We start from the raw sequence: 24,149 nt of genomic DNA, 5'->3' as shown, positions 1-24,149 counted from the left end.
GAAATATAGGGACAGGTGGGGATGTTTGGTAGGAATATGGGATTAGTGTAGGATTAGTATAAATGGGTGGTTGATGTTCGGCACAGACTCGGTGGGCCGAAGGGCCTGTTTCAGTGCTGTATCTCTAATCTAATACCTGCATCCACTGAGCCTGAGGGATGAGATGATTCTCCACATGATGGGACCGGATGTGACAGAGCCCGTAGCATCCGGCAAAACTGAGAACATTCAAGGTGATGCTATGTTCTTGCCTTATGTCCCTTCTAAACTCCCAGCTCCCCATCATCCTGCTGCCTGGGATGATGTGCAAGCTGCCGATGGTGAGGCCATGGACCTCCTACTTTACATCCCAGCCTAAACCCTCACCCCAACACTCCCCTTCTGATTTACACTTTCCAACGATAACCCAATACTGCCTGCTTCCCAGTCACAGCAGCTCAAGGAGACAGAAAGAGAGCAGCAGACAGCACTGATGGTGAAGCCCCATCACCTGGTCTGATATTCACAGTCACCAGATCAAATACTAACACTACGTGTACCATAGAGACTGGGAAAGAGTCGGAATCTGCACGTGGTGAGACACTGAGCACGAGTGAGCTGCAGCCAGGCCAGGGGATAGTTCAATGGTCAGCTCATCGGTGGGCGAGGTCACAAACGACTGAGAAGCAGCGAAATATAGAAAAATAGAAAATAGGAGTAGCAGTTGGCTAGTCGGCCCTTCGAACCTGCTCCGCCATTCATTATGATCATGGCTGAACATCCAATTCAATAAACTTTTCTGCTTTCCCCCCATATCGTTGAACACTTTCGCCCCAAGACCTATATCTAACTCATTCTTGAAAACATACAGTGTTTTGGGCTCAACTGCTTTCCGTTGTAGCGAATTCCACAGGCACACCACTCTCTGGGTGAAGAAATTTCTCCTCACCTCAGTCCTGAAACCTTTACCCCGTATCCTTAGACTATGACCCCTGGTTCTAGACTCCGCCACCATCGGGAACATACTGCATTCCCTCTTTTGCAAGAACATCTTTCCTCAGATAAGCAGAGCAAAACTGCACACAATATTCCCGGTGTGGCCTCACCAAGGCCCTGTATAGTTGCAGGAAGACATCCCTGCTCCTTTACTCGAATCCTTTCTTTATGAACGTCAACATACCATTTGCCTTTTTTTACTGCCTGTTGCACCTGCATGCTTACCTTCAGCGACTACTGTATGAGAACGCCCAGGTGTCGTTGCATATTCCCCTCGCTCAGTTTATAGCCGTTCAGTTAATAATCTGCCTTCCTGTTTTTGCAATCAAAGTGGATAACCTCACATTTGTCCACATTATACTGCATCTGCCATGCATTTGCCCACTCACTCAACGTATCCAAATCACCCTGAAGACTCTCTGCATCCTCCCCACCACTTACCTGTCACCCACTTTTGTGTCATCTGCAAATTTGGCGATATCACATTTAGTTCCCTCATCTAAATCATTAATATATATTGTGAATAGCTGGGCTTCTAGGAACGATCCCTGCGGCACCACACAGGTCACTGCCTGCCATTCGCAAAAAGATACATTTATTCCTACTCTTTGTTTCCTGTCTACCAACGAATTTTCTATCCAACCCAATACACTACCCCAATCCCATGCGCTTCAATTTTATACGCTAATCTCTTATATGTGACTTTGTCGAAAGTCTTCTGAAAGTTCAAATAAACCACATCTGCTGGTTTCCCCTCATCAGCTCCACTCGTTTCATCCTCAAAGAATTCGAGCAGATTTCAGCTATGATGAGAGACTGGATAGGCTGGTGTTGTTTTCCTTAGAGCAGAGAAGGCTGAGATGGCACCTGATTTATTTATACAAAATTATGAGGGGCATTGATAGGATAAATAGGAAGAAACTTGTTTCCCTTCGACGAGGGGTACCTAACCACGGGGCATTCATTTAAGATAAGGGGCAGGAGGTTTGGAGGTGATTTGAGGAGTATTTGTTTCACCCAGAGGGAGGTTGGAATGTGAAACGCCCTGCCTGAAAGGGTGGTCGAGGCAGAAGCCCTCACAACGTTTAGGAAGTATTTAGATGAACACTTGAAACGCCACAGCATACAAAGCTACGGAACAAGTGTTGGAAAATGGTATTAGAATAGTTAGGTGCTTCATGGTCGGCTCATTGATGATGGGCTGAAGGGCCTTTTCCTGTGCTGTACAACCTTATGACTATGATTCTATGAGAATTGGAAATGGGAGTAGGAGCACAGGGCTTGTGTATACGTCATTGAAGGTGGCAAGACAGATTTAGAGAACAGTTAATAAAGCATACAGTATCGTGGGCTTTATTAACAGGGGGCTGAAGTGCAAGAGCAATAAAGTGACGTTAACTTATATACCACACATATTCAGTCTCAGCTGGAGTATTACGTCAGGTTCTAGACACCACACGTTCAGAGGACATTGGAGAGAGTACAGAAGCGATTCACGAGAATGTTTCCAGGAAGGAGGAACTTCAATTTATGAAGATAGATTGGAGAAGTTAGGACGGTTTTCCTTGGAGAAGTGAAAACTTTGAGATGATTTGGTAGAGGTATTCACATTCATGTGGGGTGTGTACTGAGCCCGGAGGGAGACACTGTTCCCATTCGTGAAAGGATGGAGAACGAGAAGGCACTGAGTTAAAGTATTTGGTAAGAGAAGCAAAAGTGATATGAGGAACAACCTTTCCATACAGCGAGATTTGGAATGCATTACCTGAGAGTGCAGTGGGGGCAAGTTCAGGCGAAGCATTCAAAAATGAATTAGACTGTTATACGAGATGTCAGAATGCAGCGGGTTACAAGGAGACGACGGTGGAATTCAACTGTGTTAATTGCTCTTCCGAAGAGCTGGTTGAGACAGGATGGGCCCAATGGCATTCTTCTGCACTGTACAATTTCTATGATTCTCTGATAAAGAGTTATAACGGATTGTAAAGGATTATAAGGATTACAAAGTTACAAGTGTGCGAAACAGATTGTTAAGAATTACAAATGGTTATAAAGGGATATAAAACGTTTATGTAGGATTGTGAAGTGCTATAAACGATAATAATGTGTTATAAAGGCATTTTAAGAACTATAAAGTCTTATAAAATGTTATACAGGATCATAAATAATTGGAAACTGGTTATAAAGTATTATGGAATGATCATAAAGAATATAAGGATTTAAACGTTTATAAAGGGTGCTAAGGGACTATAATGTATTATAATATGCAACAACGTAATGTAAGGTTTGCAAAGTATTATAAAGAATTATGAATTATTATGAAGGGTATTCAGGGTTATGAAGGATTAGCTAAGTTTATAAAGTGTTACAAATGGCTGTACGGGATTAAGCAGGGCTACATGACAGTGGTTTACAAAGTTATGAGCGGCATGGATAGAGTGGATAGTCAGAAGCTTTTTCCCAGGGTGGAAGAGTCAGTTACTAGGGGACATAAGTTTAAGGTGAGAGGGGCAAAGTTGAGAGGGGATGTACGAGGCACTTCTTTACGCAGAGCGTGGTGAGTGCCTGGAACTTGCTGCGGGGGAGGTGGTAGAAGCAGGTACGATAGCGACGCTTAAGAGGCATCTTGACAAATACATGAATAGGATGGGAATAGAGGGATATGGTCCCCGCAAGTGCAGAAGGTTTTAGTTCAGGCAGGCATCAAGATCGGCGCAGGCTTGGAGGACCGAATGGCCTGTTTCTGTGCTGTTCTGTTTATTGTTCTTTTTTCTTTGTTCTTTTGTAAAGTATTAAATAGGAATATAAAGTATTGCAAAGGATTTTTAAGTATTATAAACCATTATAAAGGATTGTGAAGGATATAAATATTGATGTAGGTTTTTAAAGAGTTTTAAACGGTTATAATTTGTTGTGATGGGTTTTAAGAATATAAAGGATTATAAACTATTATAAACGTTTTTAATGGATTATAAAGACGTCTGAAGAATTATAACGTGTGATAACGGGTTGGAATATAAAATATTATAAAGGATTATAAAGGGATTTAAAGGAATATAAAGGATAGTCAACGAATATAAAGAGTTCTAACGGGTTATAAAGTATGATAAAATGTTATAAAGTATTATGTGAACAGACGAATTGGGAGCAGGTGTAAACCATTCGGCACCTTCATGCCTGTGCCACCATTTACTAAGATCGTGGCTGATCTGACTGTGACTTCAATTCCACTTTCCCGCCTATCCCTGATACCTTTTGACTCCCTTCTTAGTTCATAATGTGTCTACCTTTGACTTAAAAATATTCATTGAACCTGCCTCCACTACTCTCTGATGAAGAGAGTTCTGAACACTCACAATCCTCTAAGAGGAAAAAAATAATCTCCTCATCTCCATCTGAAATGGGTGACCCCTTATTTTTAAACTAGTTTTGGTCTCTCCCACCAGATGAAACATCTTTTCAGCATCTACCCTGTAAAGTCCCCCCAGGATCTTATATGTTTCAATAAGTTCACGTCTCACTGTTCTAAACTCTAATAGATACAGGCACAATCTGTCCAAACGTTCCTCTTCAAATAACCCGACACCCCACATCCCAGGTATCAGGCGAGTGAACCTTCTTTACCCTGTATCTAATGCATTTATGTCCTTTTTTAAATAAGACCAAAACTGTATATAAAGTTCTCCAGATGTGATCTCAACAATATCCTATACAACTGTTGCAAAACATCCCTACTTTTATATTCTATTCCTCTTGCAATAAGCTACAAAATTCTATGTGTCTTCCTAATTACTTGTTGCATCTGCATGCCAACCTTTTTTGATTTAGATACCAGGACACCCAGATGCCTCTGAACCTCAGAGTTCAGCAGTCGCTCTCCATTTAAATCATCTGCTGCTTCACTATTCTTCCTGCCAAAGTGGATAAGTTCACATTTTCCCACATGATACTACTTTTGCCAATTTTTTGCTCACTCACATAATCTATCTATATCCCTATACTCCGTATGTCCTCTGCACAATTTACCTTCCTACCTATCATTGCGTCATCCTCAAATTTAGCAACCGTCCATTAAGTCATTTCATCCAAGTCATTAGTATAAATTGTAAATAGTTGGGGTCTTAACACTGCTCGCTGTGGCACGCCACAAATTACAGCTTGCCAACCTGAAAAAAAATAATAATATATGCCTACCTTCTGCTTCCTGTAAGCCAACCTGTCCTTTGTCCATGCTAATATGTCAGGTCTTGCACCACGAGCTCTTATTTTGCTTAGTAACCTTTTTTGTGACACCTTGTGAAATGCCGTCCAGAAATCCGAGTACTCTGCATGCACAGGTTCCCCTTTACCCACACATTATTTGTTCCTTCCTCAAATAACTCCAATAAGTTAGTCAAGCATGATTTCCCTTTCACAAAACCATGTTGACCCTGCTTGATTAAATTAACATTTTCTAAGTGTCCCGCTATCACCTCCTTAATAATATATTCCGGTATTTCCCCATGACCAATGCGATGCTAACTCGCCCGTAGTTTCCAGATTTCTGTCTCCCTCCTTGCTTGAATAGAGGAGTCGCATTTGCTATTTTTCAATCGGATGGACATTTCTAGAATCCAGGGAATTTTGCCAAATTAAAACCAGTGCATCTACTTTCTCAGCAGCCACTTCTTTTAAGATCCTGAGACGAAGTCCACCAGGACCTGGGCACTTATCAGTTTTACCTTCTCCTATTTTTTCAGTACCTTTTTCATGGTGATTGCAGTTGTTTTAAGTTCCTCCCTTCCTTTCACCTTCTGATTTACAATTATGTCTGGGATGTTACTTGCATCCTCTTTAGTGAAGACAGCTGCAAAAGATATGTTACTTTCATCCACCATCTCCTTAGTTTCCATTATTAATTCACCAGACTCACTCTCTAGAGGACAAAAGTTCCTGATACTTATTTTTTCCCTTTTTAAATACCTATCGAAACCGTAACTGTTTTTAAGCACCTAGATGGTATTCTCTTGTACTCTAATTTCTTCCTCGTCATTTACCTTTTAGTCAAAATTTGCTGTTCTTTATACTCTGACGTGCCACTCATCTACATGGATTTTGTATTAATGCTTCTTTCAATTTTATACTATCTTTAACTTCATTTGTTAGTCACGGAAGGACCATCCTTCCATTAGAATCTTTCCTTTTCACTGGAATTTATATATTTTCTGAGTACTTTGAAATAACTCCTTAAATGTCTGCATCTGCATCTCTGTTGCATCTCTTAACCTAATTTGCCTGTTTACTTCAGCCAGCTTACTTCATGCCTTCATAATTGCCTTTATTTAAGTTTAAAACACTGGCCTCTGATTCGCCCGCCTCTCCCTCAAACTGAATGTGATATTTGATCATCTTATGATCAGTGCTATCTCAGGGTACCTTCACTATGAGGTTTTTAATTAGTCATGTCTCATTGCACAGTAGCAGATCAAGTATAGCTTGCTCTGTGTTTGGCGGTAGAACGTGCTGCTGGAAGAATCTGTACCGAAAAAATACTACAAATACATTATCCATGCTACCTTTGCCAACCTGATTCGGTCTATCTATAAGTAGATTAAAATCACCCATCTTCAGAACTTTCCAACAAGCCCGCAGCATTTCCCGCTGTCATACAGCTTGGGTACTGTTAGCAGACCTAAAAATCACTCCAGAATGTAACTACTTACCTTTACTATTTCTCATCTCTAACCAAACTTATTCTAAATCGTGATCCCCATCTCTCTATTGTACCAATGTCATCCTTATTGCATTTTAAATAACTTATATTATAGGGTATTATAAAGTATTATAAAGGAATATAAAAGGTTTATAAAGAATTGTTAAAAGAGTTATAATGCTTACAGAGTATTATAAAATGTTAGAAATTATGAAGAATTATGAATTTTCTAAAGGAATCAAATCTTTGTGTGGGATTCTGAGATGTTATAAACAGGTATAATGTCTTATGAAGGGTTTTAATGTGATTACAAAGATTTATAAAAGATAATAAAGTATTATAAAATATTATAAAGTACTGTAACATATTATAAAGTGTGGAAAAGTATGATAAAGGGTTATAAAATATTATAAAAGGTTATAACGAGTCATAAATGATTATAAACGGTTATAAATTATTATAAAGCATTACAAATGATTTTCAAGTACGATAACGTATTATGCAGTGATGTAAAAGATTATACAGGATTACAAAGGGTTAAAAAGAATTCAAACATATTATAAAGTGTTATAAAGGATAAAAAATGAGTCTAAAAGATTATAAAGGGTTATAAAGTATTATAAATGATTATCAAGTGTTATGTAGGATTATAAAGCCATGTAAAGGCCTATTAAGCACAATAGAGGAAAGGCCTGTGAGCAAACTCGAACCTGACGGGACTGACAGCATATGTCGGGTTTGGGTCGAGGTCCACTTCCGGGTCTGGCATTCGGGCTCGGGTAGGGCCGGATCGGACACACTCTATCACTGGCAAGTGGCTCCACTGTTAATTTATTTTTTTGGACCAGAAATGTGGTTTTGTAACAGTTATTTTACCCTTGTGCAGATGAGCACAATGGTCGGGTGTGGTTCTGTCGGGCTCTGGTCGGGTTTTCCTTTGTAGACCCGAGCAGGCCTTTATTATCAAAGGTAAAAACATGATAACAAACGGGGTCTAAAGGAATACAAAGCATTATATAGGAATATAAAGGGTAATAAAGGATTATATAGGATTACAAAGTTCTATTAAGTATCAGAATGGATTTTAAAAGATCATCGATTCACAGTATTGGTGCAGCGCAGAACGAGGCCATTCGGCCCGTCGTCTCTGCATTGGATCTCTGAAACAGCAATTCACTCAGTTCCATTCCACTACCTTCTCTCCATAACTCTGCACATTCGTCCGTTTCATATAACTGGGTAATTCCCTTTTGAATGCTTCAACTGAACCCGCCTGCACCACGTTTGCAGGCAGCACATTCCAGACCATAACTGCTGACTGCGTGAAAAAAGTTTTTCTTCCTATCTCTTTTACTTCTCTTACTAAATAATTTACATCTGTGCTCTCCCGTTCTCAATCCATGCAGGAGTGGGAACAGTTTCTATCTATCTACTCTGACCACACCCATCATGATTTTGAATACCTCTGTCAAATCACCTCTCAGCCTTTTGTTCGTTAAGGCAAACAGTCCTACCTTTTCCAATCTATCTCCATAACTGAAATTCCTCAGCCCTGAAACCATTCTCCAGATGTTTTCCTGTACTCTCTCCAATTCCCACACGTCTTTTCTCAAGTGTGGCGCCCAGCAATACTCCAGCTGAGGCCGAACAGGTTTAACATAACTTCCTTGCTCTTGTACTCTATGCCGCTATTAATAAAGCCAACAATACTGTATGCTTTATTAATCGCTCTCTCAACCTGGCCTGCCACCTGGCACAACTTATGCACGTATACACTCAGGTCCGCCTGGTCCTGTACCCACTTTAGAATTGTACACTTTATTTTATATTGCTTCTCCATGTTCTTCTTACCAAAATGAATCACTTCACATTTGACTGCATTGAACTTCAGCTGCCACCTGTTTGCCCATTCAACCAGCTTGTCTATGTCCTTGTAAAGTTCTGAGGTATCCACCTCACAGTTTACAATGCTTTCAAGGTTCATAATCATCTGAAAACTTTGAAATTGTGCCCTGCACACCAAGGTCTAGGTTATTGATATATATCAGGAAAAGCAAGGGTTCCAACACCAACCCCTGAGAAACTCCACAACAAACCTTCCTCCAGCCCGAAACACATTCATTAACCACTATAAAGGGTTAAAGCGACAGGCACTACACCTGCTCTCTCATTATGTCGACATGACTCCCACGCACTCTCACTGTAGCCACAGGCCCAGCCTCCACTCTGTCCCAACGGCTGCAGATTCTGAATCTGCTCTGACAACATGGCGACAGGACCTCGCTCCGCCCTTGCTCAGTCGCAACAGCGACAGGTCTGCCATCGTTATGTGGCCAGAGCTACAGGCCCCGTCACCACACTGTCAACACAGCGAAACGACCCGCCCTGTTCCGGCATGATAGCGACAGGCCCCGCACCCAGTTTGTCAGCAGAGTGGCAGGCTCTGGAAATAGTCAATGATTCAGTTGCTCACAACATTGAACAAATTTAACAATTGGAGTAAAGGGATATTTCATCAAATTTTTGAACTGCTCTCTGAACTGTGTCTGGGTCACAGCATAAATCGCAGTGTTTGTGCAGCAACTCAGGAGCTGCAGCATGAAGCCCAATTCTACCAGATAATCAGGTACATAAACAGACCCAAACTCATGCTCATACCCCAAATTCCACATCCGCCGCCATGTTGCATATACGATTAACACTGCCCATAACAGGATGAAATTCCCCGAGATAACTAACAGTAAAATAATGGATTTCCTTCGGCTCTCCATCTCTGGGTCTCTGTGACTCTCCCCACGGCTGTGAGCTCGGAGCCTCCGGCGTCCTCTGCTGCTCACTAAAATGTATCGGACAGTGAGGGCATTGAGCAATAAAATCAGCACAAGTGGGACACATGGGGTTACAATGTAATGAAAGAACTCGATTGCTGCCCAGACCGGAGAGAGCAGAACACCTGCTGATACATCACAAAACCCGGGGGCGTTTTTCAGCCAATACCGACCTGTTAACATAAAAAACCAGATGATGTTATTTAAACAGCTCAACACAGTCGCTGTTCCCAGAACCAAAGCCGCCGTTTTCTCGCTGCAATATTTACTTTTCAGCTTCTGGCAACAAATGGCCACAAATCGATCAAAGGTAAAAGTGACGGTGAACCAGACAGACCAATCTGTGGCTGTGTAAAGCAGGATGGCGTGGATGTTACACAAGGGAACGGAGTCCAGGAATTGAAACTTTTCCCGATAAACAATGGGAATGTGCCTCAATATCAGGTCGAGGATAATGACCAGTAGATCCGCTGTTGACATGGCCACCAGGTAGTAAGTAACACACTTGGAGAGACCACACTTTCCCCGAGAAAGGATCCGAATCGTCAGCAAGTTAACTGTGAGGAAGGAAAATAAACATGAAATTATGCATCATGGTGGGAGCAAAGTTACCAGTTTGATTGAGAATTATAAATTTGTTCCTGTATCCAGTGATGCATTTAAGTGACTGGACCTGAAAGAACATATGGGAAGGTCTGTGATACAGTGAAAGGCAGGAGAGATTAAATGACAAAAGGATGAAATTGAAATTGTTAAAATCAACGTTGACCATAATCCCTCCCCCCCCCCCCACCGTACTTTGCGTAGTTTATAAACTGTTCCATCTCTAATCACTCCCAGTTCTGATGAAGGATTACCGACCTGAAACATGAACTCCGTTTCTTTCTCCACAGGTGCTGCCAGACCTGCAGAATATTTCCAGCATTTCCTGTTTTTATGTCAGATGTGCAGCATCTGCTCCCTGTTCCTCTTGTATAGAAAGTTAAATGTTGGACTGCAGAGAGATTCCCTCACCTGTGACAGGCTGCACAGAATTCTATTATTTCAAAGCAATAATGGGGAATGAGTCCACTGAGAAATTAATGAAACAAATAATCCCAATCGCCACTATGGTAACAGCACCATTGGAAATTACTAGGGCATTTATACATCAGTTTGCGAATAAAAACAGCAGACTGAAGGAGTTTCGGGTGGCATTTGTACAGTTGTTCATGCATTTAGTGATGGATCTAATTATTGTACCAGTGATAGGGATTTCTGATGGGGACATGGAGCTGAATTTAATGGAGCCAGTGGAGTTCTGGACGGTGGGCTGAAAAGTTGAGGGGAACCACTCAGAAATTGAACCCCCACCCAGCGCAATTCAGTGGTGCTCAGGCAATAAACTGTCTGGCTCTCTGGTCCCAGGCCCTTTATGGATAGGTATTCTGCCTGCCAAACATGCTGAACCTTGTTATGACCATGGCAGGAGGAGTGGACTGTAACTTCAGTCCAGCTTCTCCAGTGGTCATAGGATATCAATAAATCTTCCCAACCACAGAACAACATCCAATTTCCTCCACTCCTTGTCCCCCAGAATAAAGCACAGGTTTGTTTAATCAACAAAAAGTAAATATTTATTCAAAAAAAACGAATTCTTAACAAATAATGAGCCCTCCTGGTGGGAAATGGATGTGTGAAGAGATTTGATATCCATAGTGAAGAGGAGGCGGTTGGAGCCAGGAAACTGGAAATTGTCAAAATGACTAGGGAGTCAGAAGAGTCATGGAAGTAGGTGGATTGTTTGAGGGCTCTCCCAACAAAGGCCCAACAGTTCCCATCCACCACCACCCTCCACTGCGTAGCTGAATTTGTTCTCACATTGAACAACTTCTCCTTCAACTCCACTCACTTCCTTCCAGCAAAAGGTGTTACAATGGGTACCCACATGGGAGCTAGTTATGCCTTTATTTTTGTGGGGTATGTTGAACATTCCTTGTTCCAGTCCGACTCAGGCCCCCTCCTCCAACTGATGTTCTGGTATATTGATGACTGCACTGGTGCTGTTTCCTACTCCCTCCCTAAACTGGAAAACCTTATCAACTTTGCTTCCAATTTCCACCTCTCTCGCACCTTTACATGGTCCATCTCTGACACTTGTCTCCCTTCCTCGACTTCTCTAGCTGTATCTCTGGGGATAGGCTGTCTACTAATAGCTATTATCAGCCCACATACTCCCAAAGCTATCTCGACGACATTTCGTCACACCCTGCCTCCTGTAAGCTGTCCATTCCATTCTCTCAGTTTCTCCTTCTCCGACGCATCTGCTCTGATGATGCGTACCTGCCATGATGGCGCTTCTGATATGTCTTCCTTTTTCCTCAACCGAGGAATTCCGCTACCCCCCCCCCCCCCCCTGTGGTTGACAGGGTCCCCAAACGTGCCCGGCCCATTTCCCGCACCACTACCCTCACCACTTCTCCTCCCTCCCAGAACCGCGACAGGGTTCCCCTTGTCCTCACTTTCCATCCCTTAAGTCTCCGTGTCCAAAGGATCATCCTCCACCATTTCTGCCACCTCCAGCGTGATGCCACTACCAAATGCATCTTCCCTCCCTTCCTCTGTCAGCATTCCAAAGGGATAGTTTCCTCCGTGACACCCTGGTCCACTCCTCCATTCCCCCCAGCACCTCGATCCCCTTCCCACAGCACCTTCCCCTGCAATCGCAGGAGGTGTAATACCTGCCCATTTATCTCTTCTCTCCTCACTATCCCAGGTGCCAAACAATCCTTTCAGGTGAAGCAGCGATATAAATGCACTTCTTTCAATGTGGTATGCAGTATTCGCTGGTCACAATGTGGTCTCCTCCACTTTGGGGAGACAAAACGCAGGCTGAGTGGCCGCTTTGCAGAACACCTCTGCTCAGTCCGAAAGCATGACCCCGAGCTCCTGGTTGCTTGCCATTTCAACAGTCCCCCCTGCTCTCATGCTCACATCTCTGTCCTGGGATTGCTGCCGTACTGCAGTGAACATCAATGCAAGCTCGAGGAACAACATCTCATTTATCCATTAGGCACAGTACAGCCTGCTGGACTGAACATTGAGTTCAATAATTTCAGAGCATGACGGGCCCCCATTTTACTTTTATTTTTAGCTTTTTTTTATTTTTTTGTGTTTATTTAATTATATTTCATCTTCGTTTGTTCAGTTTTCTTCCTCATTTTTTTCATGTTTGTACTTGCAGCTGTTCAGTTTTCAATCGGTTAACACCCAATTTGTACTAATGCATTGTCTTTCAACACACCATTAACATGTTGTTTGCTTTTTCTCCATGACCTTCTGGTTGGTTATTCTCTGTGACCTTGTCCTATCTACATCTTCTCCTTTCTAATCTCATGCCCCACCTCCGCTTTACTTGCTTAAAATCTTGCAATATTTGCCAGTTCTGAAGAAGGGTCACTGAGCTGAATCGTTAACTCTGCTTGTCTCTTCACAGATTCTGCCAGACCTGCTGAGTATTCCCAGCATTTCTTGTTTTTGTGCCAACAGCTCAATAGTATCTGCAATTCCACCGGGAACAGTGGAACTTCCAGGACTACACCAGGTCTGGGACCAGGACTTCACTGGAGTTCGCACTCCGGGTATGTCTGGTGGGCTGGCCATGAACAGTCGGGGACTAGGTGTCACAGCCGGTGCTGCAGCTGATCTTGGACCAGGACCACTGCTGGAGACCCATAATCCTGATATGTGTGGCAGGGTCGCCTGGGACTGTAAGGAAGCGCGGGTCACTGCCAGTACAATATCAGGCCTGGGACCAGGCCCTTCGCTGAAGATCTGGACTGCAGGTATGAGTGGTTGGGTAACCATAGCCAATCAAGAAGCGGGACCACTGCCAGTATTATACAATGTCTGGGATCAGAGCCATCGTTGCAGACCAGGTCCCCAAGTAAGTGATATGGGGTAGCTTCGGTCAGTCAAGAACAGGAGGCCACTGTTGGTACTATACCAGGCCTGGAACCAGGAGCAGCCTTGGAGTCCCAGGGCCCGGGGGACTGTGGCAGAGTCGCCGGTTCAAGTCCAGTAGCCCTGGAAGGTAGGTCAGTGTGCTTGTTGAGTGAGGGAGTGTTTAGCATAGAAGCGGTCTTTGCTGCCGGGTGTCAGTCCATGTGTCATGGACTACCCACGGAGGAAGCCTCCCCAGATCCGATTGGGAGGCTGTGTTGCTTTACTGGGCGGCCTGAACAAGTAGCAGGGCTCCCATCAACAGTTCGTGTAATTACACTTAAGAGCTTTAATTAGCGTCTCGACAGCAAGGTTGGCTTATTCACCATTCTATGGGCCCCTCCACGCTTATCCAATCTCCTGTGGGCCCATTAAATTCCACACAGGGTATAAATTAAATATTCATGGTTGGATTTCGAAATGTAATCAAAAAACAGGGATTTCAGATGGAAAGAGCGGTGGATTGAGCAGTTAATAAAATAAGAGTAACAATTTCATGTCTAATAGCTTTATAATACATCAGCACCCCACTATATACTGATGTGGACATTAACACATTTTATGAGGTATTTTATCAACATTGTGGTGAATGGCTGTTTTCTGAACTGGAGGGAAGTATACAGTACTGATCTCCATGGTTCAGCACCAGGAACACTGCTGTTTCTGAAATACATTGAATAGGTAGACTGCGGGCTTCAGGCATAATTTTCAAAATGTGCAGAAGTCATGAAGCGTGTAAGTGCAGTGAAGATCGTTATATAATTCAACAGGGCATCGACAGGGGTGGTGGAATGGGCAGAATCACAGAATTCTTACCTCACATAAGGATGGAATTCAGCCAATCGTGTCCGTACTGGCTGTCTGAAATGGCACGTCCCAGAAACAATAACATTTCCAAAGCGCCTTTAATGTATTACAACCTCCCAAGGCACATTACATACGAAAATAAGAGATCGACTCACATAAGAATATTTTAGGTAAGATGGGTAAAAGGGTTAGGTTTTAAGCATTGTCTTCAAAGGCAGACAGTTGTGGAAAGAGTATCACAGAGCTTATGGCCCAGGCAACTGAAGATACCGCCACCAATGGTGAAGATTATAAATTCAGAGATGCACAAGAGGATAGTATGAGATGAGCTTGCTGTGTTTGGGCCGGGGGTAGATTACAGAGTTAAGGAGCTGGAGCTCTGTAAGAGGCGGGGCTCACAGCGCCAGGATGAACCACGCCTCAGCCTTTTAGTGCCACACCCACCCCGCCCCCAAAGCCGAGTGATCCGGCGTTTCCTTGTAAAAATGTCCACGCCAGTCTCTTTAAAGATGAGGGCCTGCCTCCAACAGAAGCCGCCCCAGCACAGGGCCAGCGGCTCAACAGTAGCAGCACTGTTACTGGCAGCGATGACCACTGGTTAGATCCCAGCGGCGGTGGAAAGGAGACCTTAAGTGGTTCTTAATAGGGTACTTAAAGGCTTCAACTGGACTCTGGGGAGGAAGGACGTCAATGAAGTGCTGACGGGCCCTCCGGTCCCGCCACCCGTCACAATTCTCTGGCCCCCTCCTCCGATATCGACTCAGGAATGCCCACAAAATCCAGCCCAGGGTATGCTGATACCATTAAGGAATTTGGAATCAAGAACAGAAATTTTGAAATCAAGGCATTTGTTACTCTATAATCATTGTAGGTGAGTGAGCACAGCACTGATAGGTGAAGGGGAGTAGCTGTGAGTTACTTAAAACGTCAGCAGCAGAGTTTTTGATGAACTGATGTTCACAGACAGTAGAATGTGGGAGACCAGCAGTAGGCCATTGGAATAGTCAAGTCTGGAGGTAACACAGTCATGAATGAGGGATTTGAGCAGAGGAGCTGAGACTTGGGCAGAGTCGAGCGATGTTGTAGAGGGGGAATAAGCCATTTCAGTGAAGGTGTGTATATGTGGTCGAAAGCTTATCTCGGGTCAAACAGGACACAATCCAGGGCTTCAGTTACGTGGAGAGATTGGAAAAGATGAGATTGTTTTCTTTAGAGCAGTGCATGTTCGTGGGAGATTTAAGATGGAAGGTTAAAATCGTGAAAGGTTTTAGAGATACAGCACTGAAACAGGCCCTTCGGCCCAGCGAGACTGTGCCGAACATCAACCACCCATTTATACTAATCCTATATTCCTACCAAACATTCCCACCTGTCCCTATATTTCCCTACCACCTACTTATACTAGTGACAATTTATAATTGCCAATCTATCTGTCAATCTGCAAGTCTTTTGGCTTGTGGGAGGAAACCGGAGCACCCGGAGAAAACCCACGCAGACACAGGGAGAAATTGCAAACTCCACACAGGCAGTATCCGGAATAGATCCTGGGTCCCTGGAGCTGTGAGACTGCAGTGCTAACCACTGTGCCACTGTGCCGCCCCCTTGATAAGGTAATTAAAGCAAAACTGCACGCAGTGTCAGAAAGTGCCACATTAAGAAGACACCGATTGAAGGTGTTTGGCAAAGAACCAAAGGGGTAGTGAGGAGAAAGTTGCGAGTTGTTGGGATCTGGAATTCATTGCCTGAAAACATGGTGGAAGCAGATTCAATAATATCTTTCAAAAGCGATTCTAATAATTATATAAACAGGCAAAATGTCGGAGTCTAGGCAAAGAGGAGGGTATTGGAACTAATTCGATAGCTCTTTCCAAGAGGCAGCACTGACATTCTGTGACTCGATGACACAATAGGCTAAATAGTCTCCTTCTGTGATGCATCCTTCTCCGATTCTATGTGCAATAGAGAGGAAGGGAAATAGGTGAAAGAGAGGAAGGGAACTCGAAACAGAGAGAAACAGAAGTTTGCAAAAGTTTTCAGGCACAGGGATTTTGATTCGTGATCTGTCCACGCCTCTACTGCTGAGGCAAGCAGCAAACATACTTATGCTGCTGTCTCATGTCTGCCTGCGCTCTTAGCAGGGCTGAACAGCGTGCAAGGCTGTCCCACGATTCAGCGAGCTTCCAACTCTTAAGATACAGCATTTACATAATGGGCTGAATAGCCTCCCTCAACGCTTCATTAATCTCTGATTCTATAAGCAAGAGATTGAGCGTGGAGGGGGAGAGAGAGATGTGTGCTGTTTTTTGAACGTCGGGATTGCAATTTGTGATCTGCCTGTGCCGGTTACTGTTGAGGCAGGTGACACACAAACTTCCTGCTGCCTCCTCATTTCCATGAATTTTACGTGCCACCCAGGATGACACGCGCTGCATTCTGTCTGAACGCTTAAGGGAGGGGGGGGGGCTAACTGTGTGTGAAACTGGCTCTTGTTTCAACCAGGATCCAGCTCTTAAATGCAGTCAGTCCCTCTTATAGTGAAGCGACACTGAGACACAGGAGGCTGCTGCTGCTGACTGTGAATGATGCAAATGTAGACAAGGTAAATGGAATACTTGGGCAAAGACAGAGCTGTGCGGTTCATGGATGAGGCACTTGAAGCCTTAATCATGGAGGAAAGAGGCCATGTTTCTGGGCTGGGGCGTAGACCCTCAAGGAACGCCTCCGAAGGGAATGGGATCAGGTGGCGAGGGAGGTCAATGCAAGAGATCTGGCCCCGAGGACCCGGCAACAGTGCCAGAAGTTTAATGAGTTTACACGGGTGGCCAATGTCAGTGAAGTCATCTCCACATGGCATCTCCTACCACAATACTACCAATGTCTCACACTGCTCAATATACCACACACCCATCACTCACCCATCATCAGTCCCTCACACTCAAGACTCACTCCTAACATTCATATACGCCACAACACCCTCAGACAGCTTCCACTGATGCCAGCCTCTCACCCACCTCTCAGTGCCTCCACATACCTCCAGCTATTCAGCTAAAGCAGGCACAGCATGTAAACTCAGTGCAACACAATCACTGACATTCTGCCCTCTCTTTTGCAGAACAAGGTGGCCCATAATCACAGGGAGCAACAGTGAACTGGCGGGTGCCAGGCATTAACTTCATCCACTGAGCATGAGGGAGGCGATGATTTTCCACGTTATGGGGCCGGCTGTGGCAGAGCGCATAGCAGCTGTAATCACTGAGAGCATTCAGGATGATACGATATTCGTGTTTTATGTCCCAAAACTCCCACCTCCCCACATCCTGCTATCTGGGATGTTGTGCAAGCTGCATATGGTGAGACCATGGATCACCTGCTTTCCATCCCATTCATCCCTCGAACCAGCCGTTTCCTTATGATTTTATACTTTCCAAAGTTAGCCAAAACTCTGGCTTCCCAGTCACTGGGCCTCCAGCAGCCAGAGAGAGAACAGCTGTGAAAAACTGATGATGAGACACGGTCACTTGGTCTGACACTCGCAGAACCAGATCAAATACTTGCACTGCCTGTACCTCAGGGAGTGAGATAACAAATTTGTATGTTACACAGGACTCTAATAAGAAATTTGATGGGGCAGCTTACAGGAAATGTTCATAAGGATGTATCTTGAGATGCTTTGTGCAGTGGCAGGACTGTCACACAGTCGATTGTCACTGTCAAAAAGCATGGAGGAGTCTGGCTAAAACGTTCAAGGCAGAAAGGGAATGTGTGACGGCCAGGCAGAGTAGAAGCACTAGGCAGGTCAAGCAGGACTCCCTTGGGTCCATCACCCTCCCGAACAGATATTCTTCTTTGAATATGTTTGGGGGAGATAACTTCTCAGGAGAATGCGGCAAGGGCCAAGTCTGTGACACCACGGGTGTCTTAGCTGCACAGCAGGGGGTAAAAAGAGTGGAAGAGCTATATAGGAGATTCTATCGTAAGGGGTACACACAGGCGTTTCTGTGGCTGCAAGTGTGACTACCGGATGATATGTTGCCGACCTGGTGCTGGGGTCAAGGATGTCACGAAGCGGCTGCAGATCATTCTGAAGACGAAGGGTGAACAGACAGAGGCCGTGGTACACATTGGTACCAATGACATAAGCAGACAGAGAGAGGTGATCCTTCAACAAGAATTTCGGGAGCTAGGTAGCAGATTAAAAAGCACGACCTCAAAGGTTGCAATCTCTGGAATACTCCCGGTGTCACATGCCAGTAAGTATAGGAATAGGAGAGTAGAGCAGATGGATGCTTGGCTGAGGAGATGGTGTAGGAGGGAAAGCTTTAGATTCCTCGAACACTGCGTCTGTTTCTGGCGGAAGTGGGACCTGTACAAATCGGACGGGTTCCACCTGAACCTGTACGGGACCAAAATCCCTGCAGGGAGGTTTGCTAGCGCTGTTGGGTGGCGGGGCAGGGGGATGGGATATAGAGTGGAGGTACAGTTTGCGGTCAAACACAGCCAAATATAGAAGAGAAATGATATCAGTCTGGAAGACAGAGCAAATGTCGACTTGTTAGGGCACAAGGGAATAATGCAAGGCTGAATGACATCATTTTAACACAATGGTCGCAATGCCTTTGTCCCAATGATGGTGATGATAAGAAGGGTTCTGCAGAACAACATGAACTTGGACACCTCCTCCAGTGTGTATTGGAGGGCTCCCCCCGAGCGGTTCAGACATCGGAAGCATTGTTTCATGAGGCCGATGGTCTATTCCAGGATCTTTCTCGCGGCTACATTGCTTACATTCTACAGTTAGCTGGTTAGTAGTTGAGGTGTTGGTGGAGGTGAGTTCATGGAGATCAGAGGTCATGAGCCGTGTATAGAGGGGGGAAGCCTTCTCCTCCAAGAAGCCACATTCTGGTTCTCTATGGAGATCTGAAGATTATGGGACTGGCTGCCTGTTTCACAATAAAGGTACCGTGGCTGCTGCCAGATAGTGGAGCTTCACCAACTGGGTCGGTCACACACTAAGTGCACATTAATAAGAACATAAACATAGAGGCAGAGTAGGGCAGTTGGCCCCTCAAGCCTGCTCCAATCTTTAATACAATCATGGCTCATCTTATTGTGGCTTGAACTCCATTTTCCTGCTTGTCCCCAATAACCCTTGACTCCCTTGTTGATCAATGGAGTGAGAGTTCGCTCTGTACCTCTCTCCCTTGTCATGGGGACCCCTTGGAGTCACGTACAACACCGCGAATCCCACTATCATGACAAAACCACGGGATCTCTTATTCCACTTCTCCCTGCTGAGGGAAAAAAATATATTCTCCGAACCCAGCAGAGATGGGCTCTGTCACCAAGCGGATAGATCGATGGACACCATACTGGAAGATGACGAACATGTCACCCGCTCCTTTCCAGAAAGATCACAGCTCTGTGACCACATCCTTATTGAATCAGAGTCACCTCACACACTGTTCCTGGGTTAGGTGCAGGAAGGAAAATTGCTCTTGGAAAACACAGGGTGGGGAGGGCAGAGCCCCCTCGTCCTCCCTCTTTACAGAGCTTCCCCTCTCTGCAGCCTCTGCTCCATTTGTTGGTCATGTTACAGACCCAGAGACATTGCAACTAAAGTCCCCATATCGAGAACAGATTTGAATCGCCGAATCCTATGGCCTCCCTGAACGTTTAAAGCTCACAACACAACCTACAGAAAACCATCCACAGCACGTCCACCAACTTTGCAATAGCAGACGCAAGTCAAAAGCTCCTCACCTGTTAGTTGGATGCCTGTTCCTTTTAAATAACTCTGGATGGGGTTCCTCGTGCTGCTGAATGTAGGTTCAGTTGAGAGTGAGTAACGCGGCGGTCAGTGGACATGCACAGACCAGGATTCAAAGACGTGCATCAAAGCTGTTGGAATGGTACACTGACATCACATTGAGACGCCTCCATGCACCTTTTTTTATTCTTTTATGCGATGTGGGCGTCACTGGCTGAGCCAGAATTTGTTGTTAATCCCTGATAGTCCTTGACAACTGAGTGGCTTGCTAAGCCATTCCAGAGGGCAATTAAGAGTCAACCACATTTCTGTGGTTCAACAGTTACATGTAGGCCAGGCAAGGTAAGGATGACAGATTTCTTCTCCTAAACGACATTAGCTAACCGCCTGGGTTTTAACGAAAATTGATGATAGTTCCATGGCACGATTACTGAGACAGGATTTTAACTATCAATAATTTTTATCAATTAATTGAATTAATTACATTCCACACGCTGTCATGGTGGGATGTGAACTCCTGACCCCAGAGAATTAGCCCTGGCCTCTGGATTACTAGACCAATCATATTACCGCTATGCTATCAAACCCCTTAACAGCATATGTATGGTACGTTCAGGCTGGAGCATTGGCAGTATGCGGTATTGCTCTGGTCCCCCAGAAGTGGATGGCAGTGTGGCTCACATCATTTTATGGATCCACCTTCTTTATTGCTGGCACCAGTGGCGCTGTAGATCAAAAACCACTGCCACGGACGACAGAGAGGGAATTGGAAAAAGCCTTGAAAACAAAAGATTTCCAGGAATATGGGGATGGACAGGGGACATCAAGGCAGCATTTGAACGAATATGGCATCAAGGAGCCTGCACAAAACTGAAGTCAATGGAAATCAGGAGTAAATCTCTCCGCTGGCTGGAGTCATGCCTGACGCAAAGGAAGATAATTTGGTTGTTTAAGATCAGTCATCTGAGCTCCAGGACATCACTGCAGGAGTCCCTTAAGGTAGTGTCCTAGGCTCAACCATCTGCAGCTGCTTCATCAATGACCTTCCTTCAATCAAAAGGTCAAAAGTGCGGATGTTCGCTGATGATTGCACTATATTCAGCACATTCACGACTCCTCAGATACTGAAGCAGTCCGTGTAGAAATGCAAGGAGACCTGGCCAATGTCCAGGCATAGGCTGATACGTGGCAAGTAACTTGCGCGCCAAACAAGTGCCAAGCAATGACCATCTCCAACATGAGAGAAACGAACCATCTCCCCTTGACATTCAATGGCATTACCATCGCTGAATCCCCCACTGTCAACATCCTCGGGGTTACCGTTGACTAGAAACTGAACTGGAATTGCCATATAAATACCGTGGCTACAAGAGCACGTCAGAGGCTTGGAATCCTACGGCGAGTAACTCACTTCCTGACTCCCCAAAGGCTGCCCACCATCTCCAAGGCACAAGTCAGGCGTGTGAGGGAATACTCTTCACTTGCCTGGATGGGTGCAGCTCCAACAACACTCAAGAAGCTCGACACCATCCAGGACAAATCATCCATCCCACTTGATTGGCACTCCATCCACAAACATTCACTCCCTCCACCACCGACGCACAGTGGCAGCAGTGTGTACCATCTACAAGATGCACAGTAGCAATGCACCAAGGCTCCTGAGACAGCACTTTCAAAATCCGCGACCACTACCAAAGAGAAGGACAAGGGCAGCAAATACATGGGAACTCCACTACCTGCAAGCACCCATCCAAGTCACACACCATCCTGAATTGGAACTATATCGTCATTCCTGCACTGTCGCTGGGTCAAAACCCTGGAAATTAATTCCTAACAGCACTGTGCGTGTACCTATCCCACATCGACTGCAACAGTTCAAGAAGGCAGCTCACCACCACCTTTTCAATGGTAATTAGGGATGTGCAATAAATGCTGGCTTAGCCAGGGAACTCCATATCCCATGAATGTGTTTAAAAAATGGGAGTAATTGGAAGGGTGAGACCATGGAGAGATTCAAACACAAGAATTGGAATATTAAAATTGGGGTTCTGCCAGACTGGGAACCGATGTAGTTCAGTGAGCAGAGGGGTGATGAGTGATCGGGATTTGTTGTGAATTGGGATGCGGGCAGCAGAGTTCTGGATGGGCTGTGGTCTATGAGGGTTGTAACTGGGAGGGTGACCAGGATAGAATTGGAATGATCACGTGTAGATTTAGCAAAGGCATGGATGAGGTTTATGCAGCAGATCTGCTGAGGCAGAGGTGGTGACGGGCGGTATTACAGAGCTCCTAGTACGAAGGATGAGTGATGGAGACAATATGAGGATGAACTCTGCTCAGCGTTGACTCGATACCAGAATTTGTAAAGGGACTGGTTGAACCCCACTGAGAAAAATGCTGATTATGGATAAAGTATGGTGTTTGTGACAGAGAGTGAAGGTAGTAGCTTCAGTCTTCCCATGACTTAAATGAAAGAATACTAATTCAGTTAAATGTAGTTTATAGATCTAATAGTTGGATGAAGAGACTTACCGGGTACACCAACAATTGCGAGGAGAGGATAGTAAATCGCCTGAATCATCTTCAGTGCATAAAAGATCCGGTCATCGAATTTTACCCAATAATAATCTGCAGTTAAATAGTCAAACCAATGGGATAAACTCATGTCCATTGTTGTAACATTCCAATCGATTGTTCTCAGATTCTGGCCCATTGTTTTAGCATTCCAATGTCTCGTTTTCAGATTCTGATCCATTGTGTAACATTCAAATCTATTGTTCTCAGATTCTGATCTGGCCTCTCTCTCTCACTGGAGCTGCTAATCCCTGTTAGTACCGGGTTGATGTTCCCACGGACACGATGGGATAACAGACTGAAAGGACTTTCTTATTAATAGAAGAGAAGAACCCTCCAGTGATACAATTAGGGTCCATGGAGACTGACATTAATCATGGTCGCTAAACAAACAGGTTTGGTTTACTATTTTCAAGTGAACATTTTTTTTTGTATTTCAACGAAGTGGAACATTTACCCGGTTTTGATGACATGTATGAGGGATGCTGAAGGAAGGAATGGTGGAAACAGCAGATGCACTGGCCAGGCTTTTCAATACTCCTTGGATATGGAATTGGTGACAGAGGTTGTAAATATTACACACTCTTTATAAAAGGAGAGATTGGATTAACCCTATAGTGTCACTCTAACATCAGTGGCTGGAAATTTCTAGACACTATAAACCTGCAGAAATATATCATATTTTGAAGAACGTGTGGTAATAGAACAGGGTTAATGGCAAAGCATGTCTGATAAACTTGATAGAGTTCTTTGATGATGCAGCAGCTAGTGTTTATGAGGGTAGTCTGGTTCGTGTTATGTCTATGGATTTTCAAAAAGGCCTATGATTAAATGGCATTTCATAGACTTGTTCTGAAAAATGAAATTCACGGTTGAATGGGACAATGACAGTGTGGATATAACGCAGAATCAGGGACGGAAAATAGAGAGAAATGAAGAACAGTTATTTTACAGATTGGTGCTGGAGGGTGGAGTATACAGTGCAGTTTCCCAGGGTACATAGGAAAATAGGAGTAGGAGTAGGCCATTCAGCCCATCTAGTCTGCTCTACCATTCAATACAATCATGGCTGATCAGCCACTTCAATGTTTTATTTCCACATTATCCTCATATCCCTTTATGTCAATGGTATTTAGAAATTTGTCAATCTCTGCTTTAAACATAGTAAACGACTGAGCTTCCACAGACCTCTGAGGCAGAAAATTCCAAAGATTCACAAGCGTCTGAGGAAAAAAAAACGTCTTTTCATCCAGCTCCGAAGGGGCTTCCCTCTTAGACTCCTTAACCAGGGGAAACATCTTAGTTTTATCTACCCTGTCTATCCCTTTAAGTATTTTGTAGGTTTCAATTAGATCTTCTCTTATTCTTCGAAACTCTAGAGAACAGGCCCAGTTTACTAACCTCTCTTCATAGGACAATCCTGCCATCCCAGCAACAAGTTTTGTGAAGCTTCGTTGCACTCCCTCTATGGCAATAACATCCTTCCGAGGGTAAGGGGGCCAAAACTACACACTGTACTCCAGGT

The 24,149-nt window shown here is 44.4% G+C and overlaps 1 protein-coding gene across 1 annotated transcript; it reads right to left on the bottom strand.

Moving 5' to 3' along the window:
* Positions 1-9,120: 9,120 nt before the first annotated feature.
* LOC137362670 (probable G-protein coupled receptor 139) lies at positions 9,121-22,822 on the bottom strand. Its single transcript, XM_068026989.1, has 2 exons — positions 22,583-22,822; positions 9,121-10,052 (listed from the first exon to the last, which is right to left on the bottom strand). Exons 1-2 carry the CDS (start codon positions 22,803-22,805, stop codon positions 9,121-9,123), a joined length of 1,155 nt encoding a protein of 384 aa, XP_067883090.1. The 5' UTR covers positions 22,806-22,822.
* Between the last annotated feature and the right edge of the window lie 1,327 nt (positions 22,823-24,149).

The sequence above is a fragment of the Heterodontus francisci genome, unplaced genomic scaffold (assembly GCF_036365525.1).
Source record: "Heterodontus francisci isolate sHetFra1 unplaced genomic scaffold, sHetFra1.hap1 HAP1_SCAFFOLD_740, whole genome shotgun sequence".
Classification (NCBI taxonomy): Eukaryota; Metazoa; Chordata; class Chondrichthyes; order Heterodontiformes; family Heterodontidae; genus Heterodontus; species Heterodontus francisci.
This window is presented reverse-complemented; position numbering and strand designations above follow the sequence as displayed.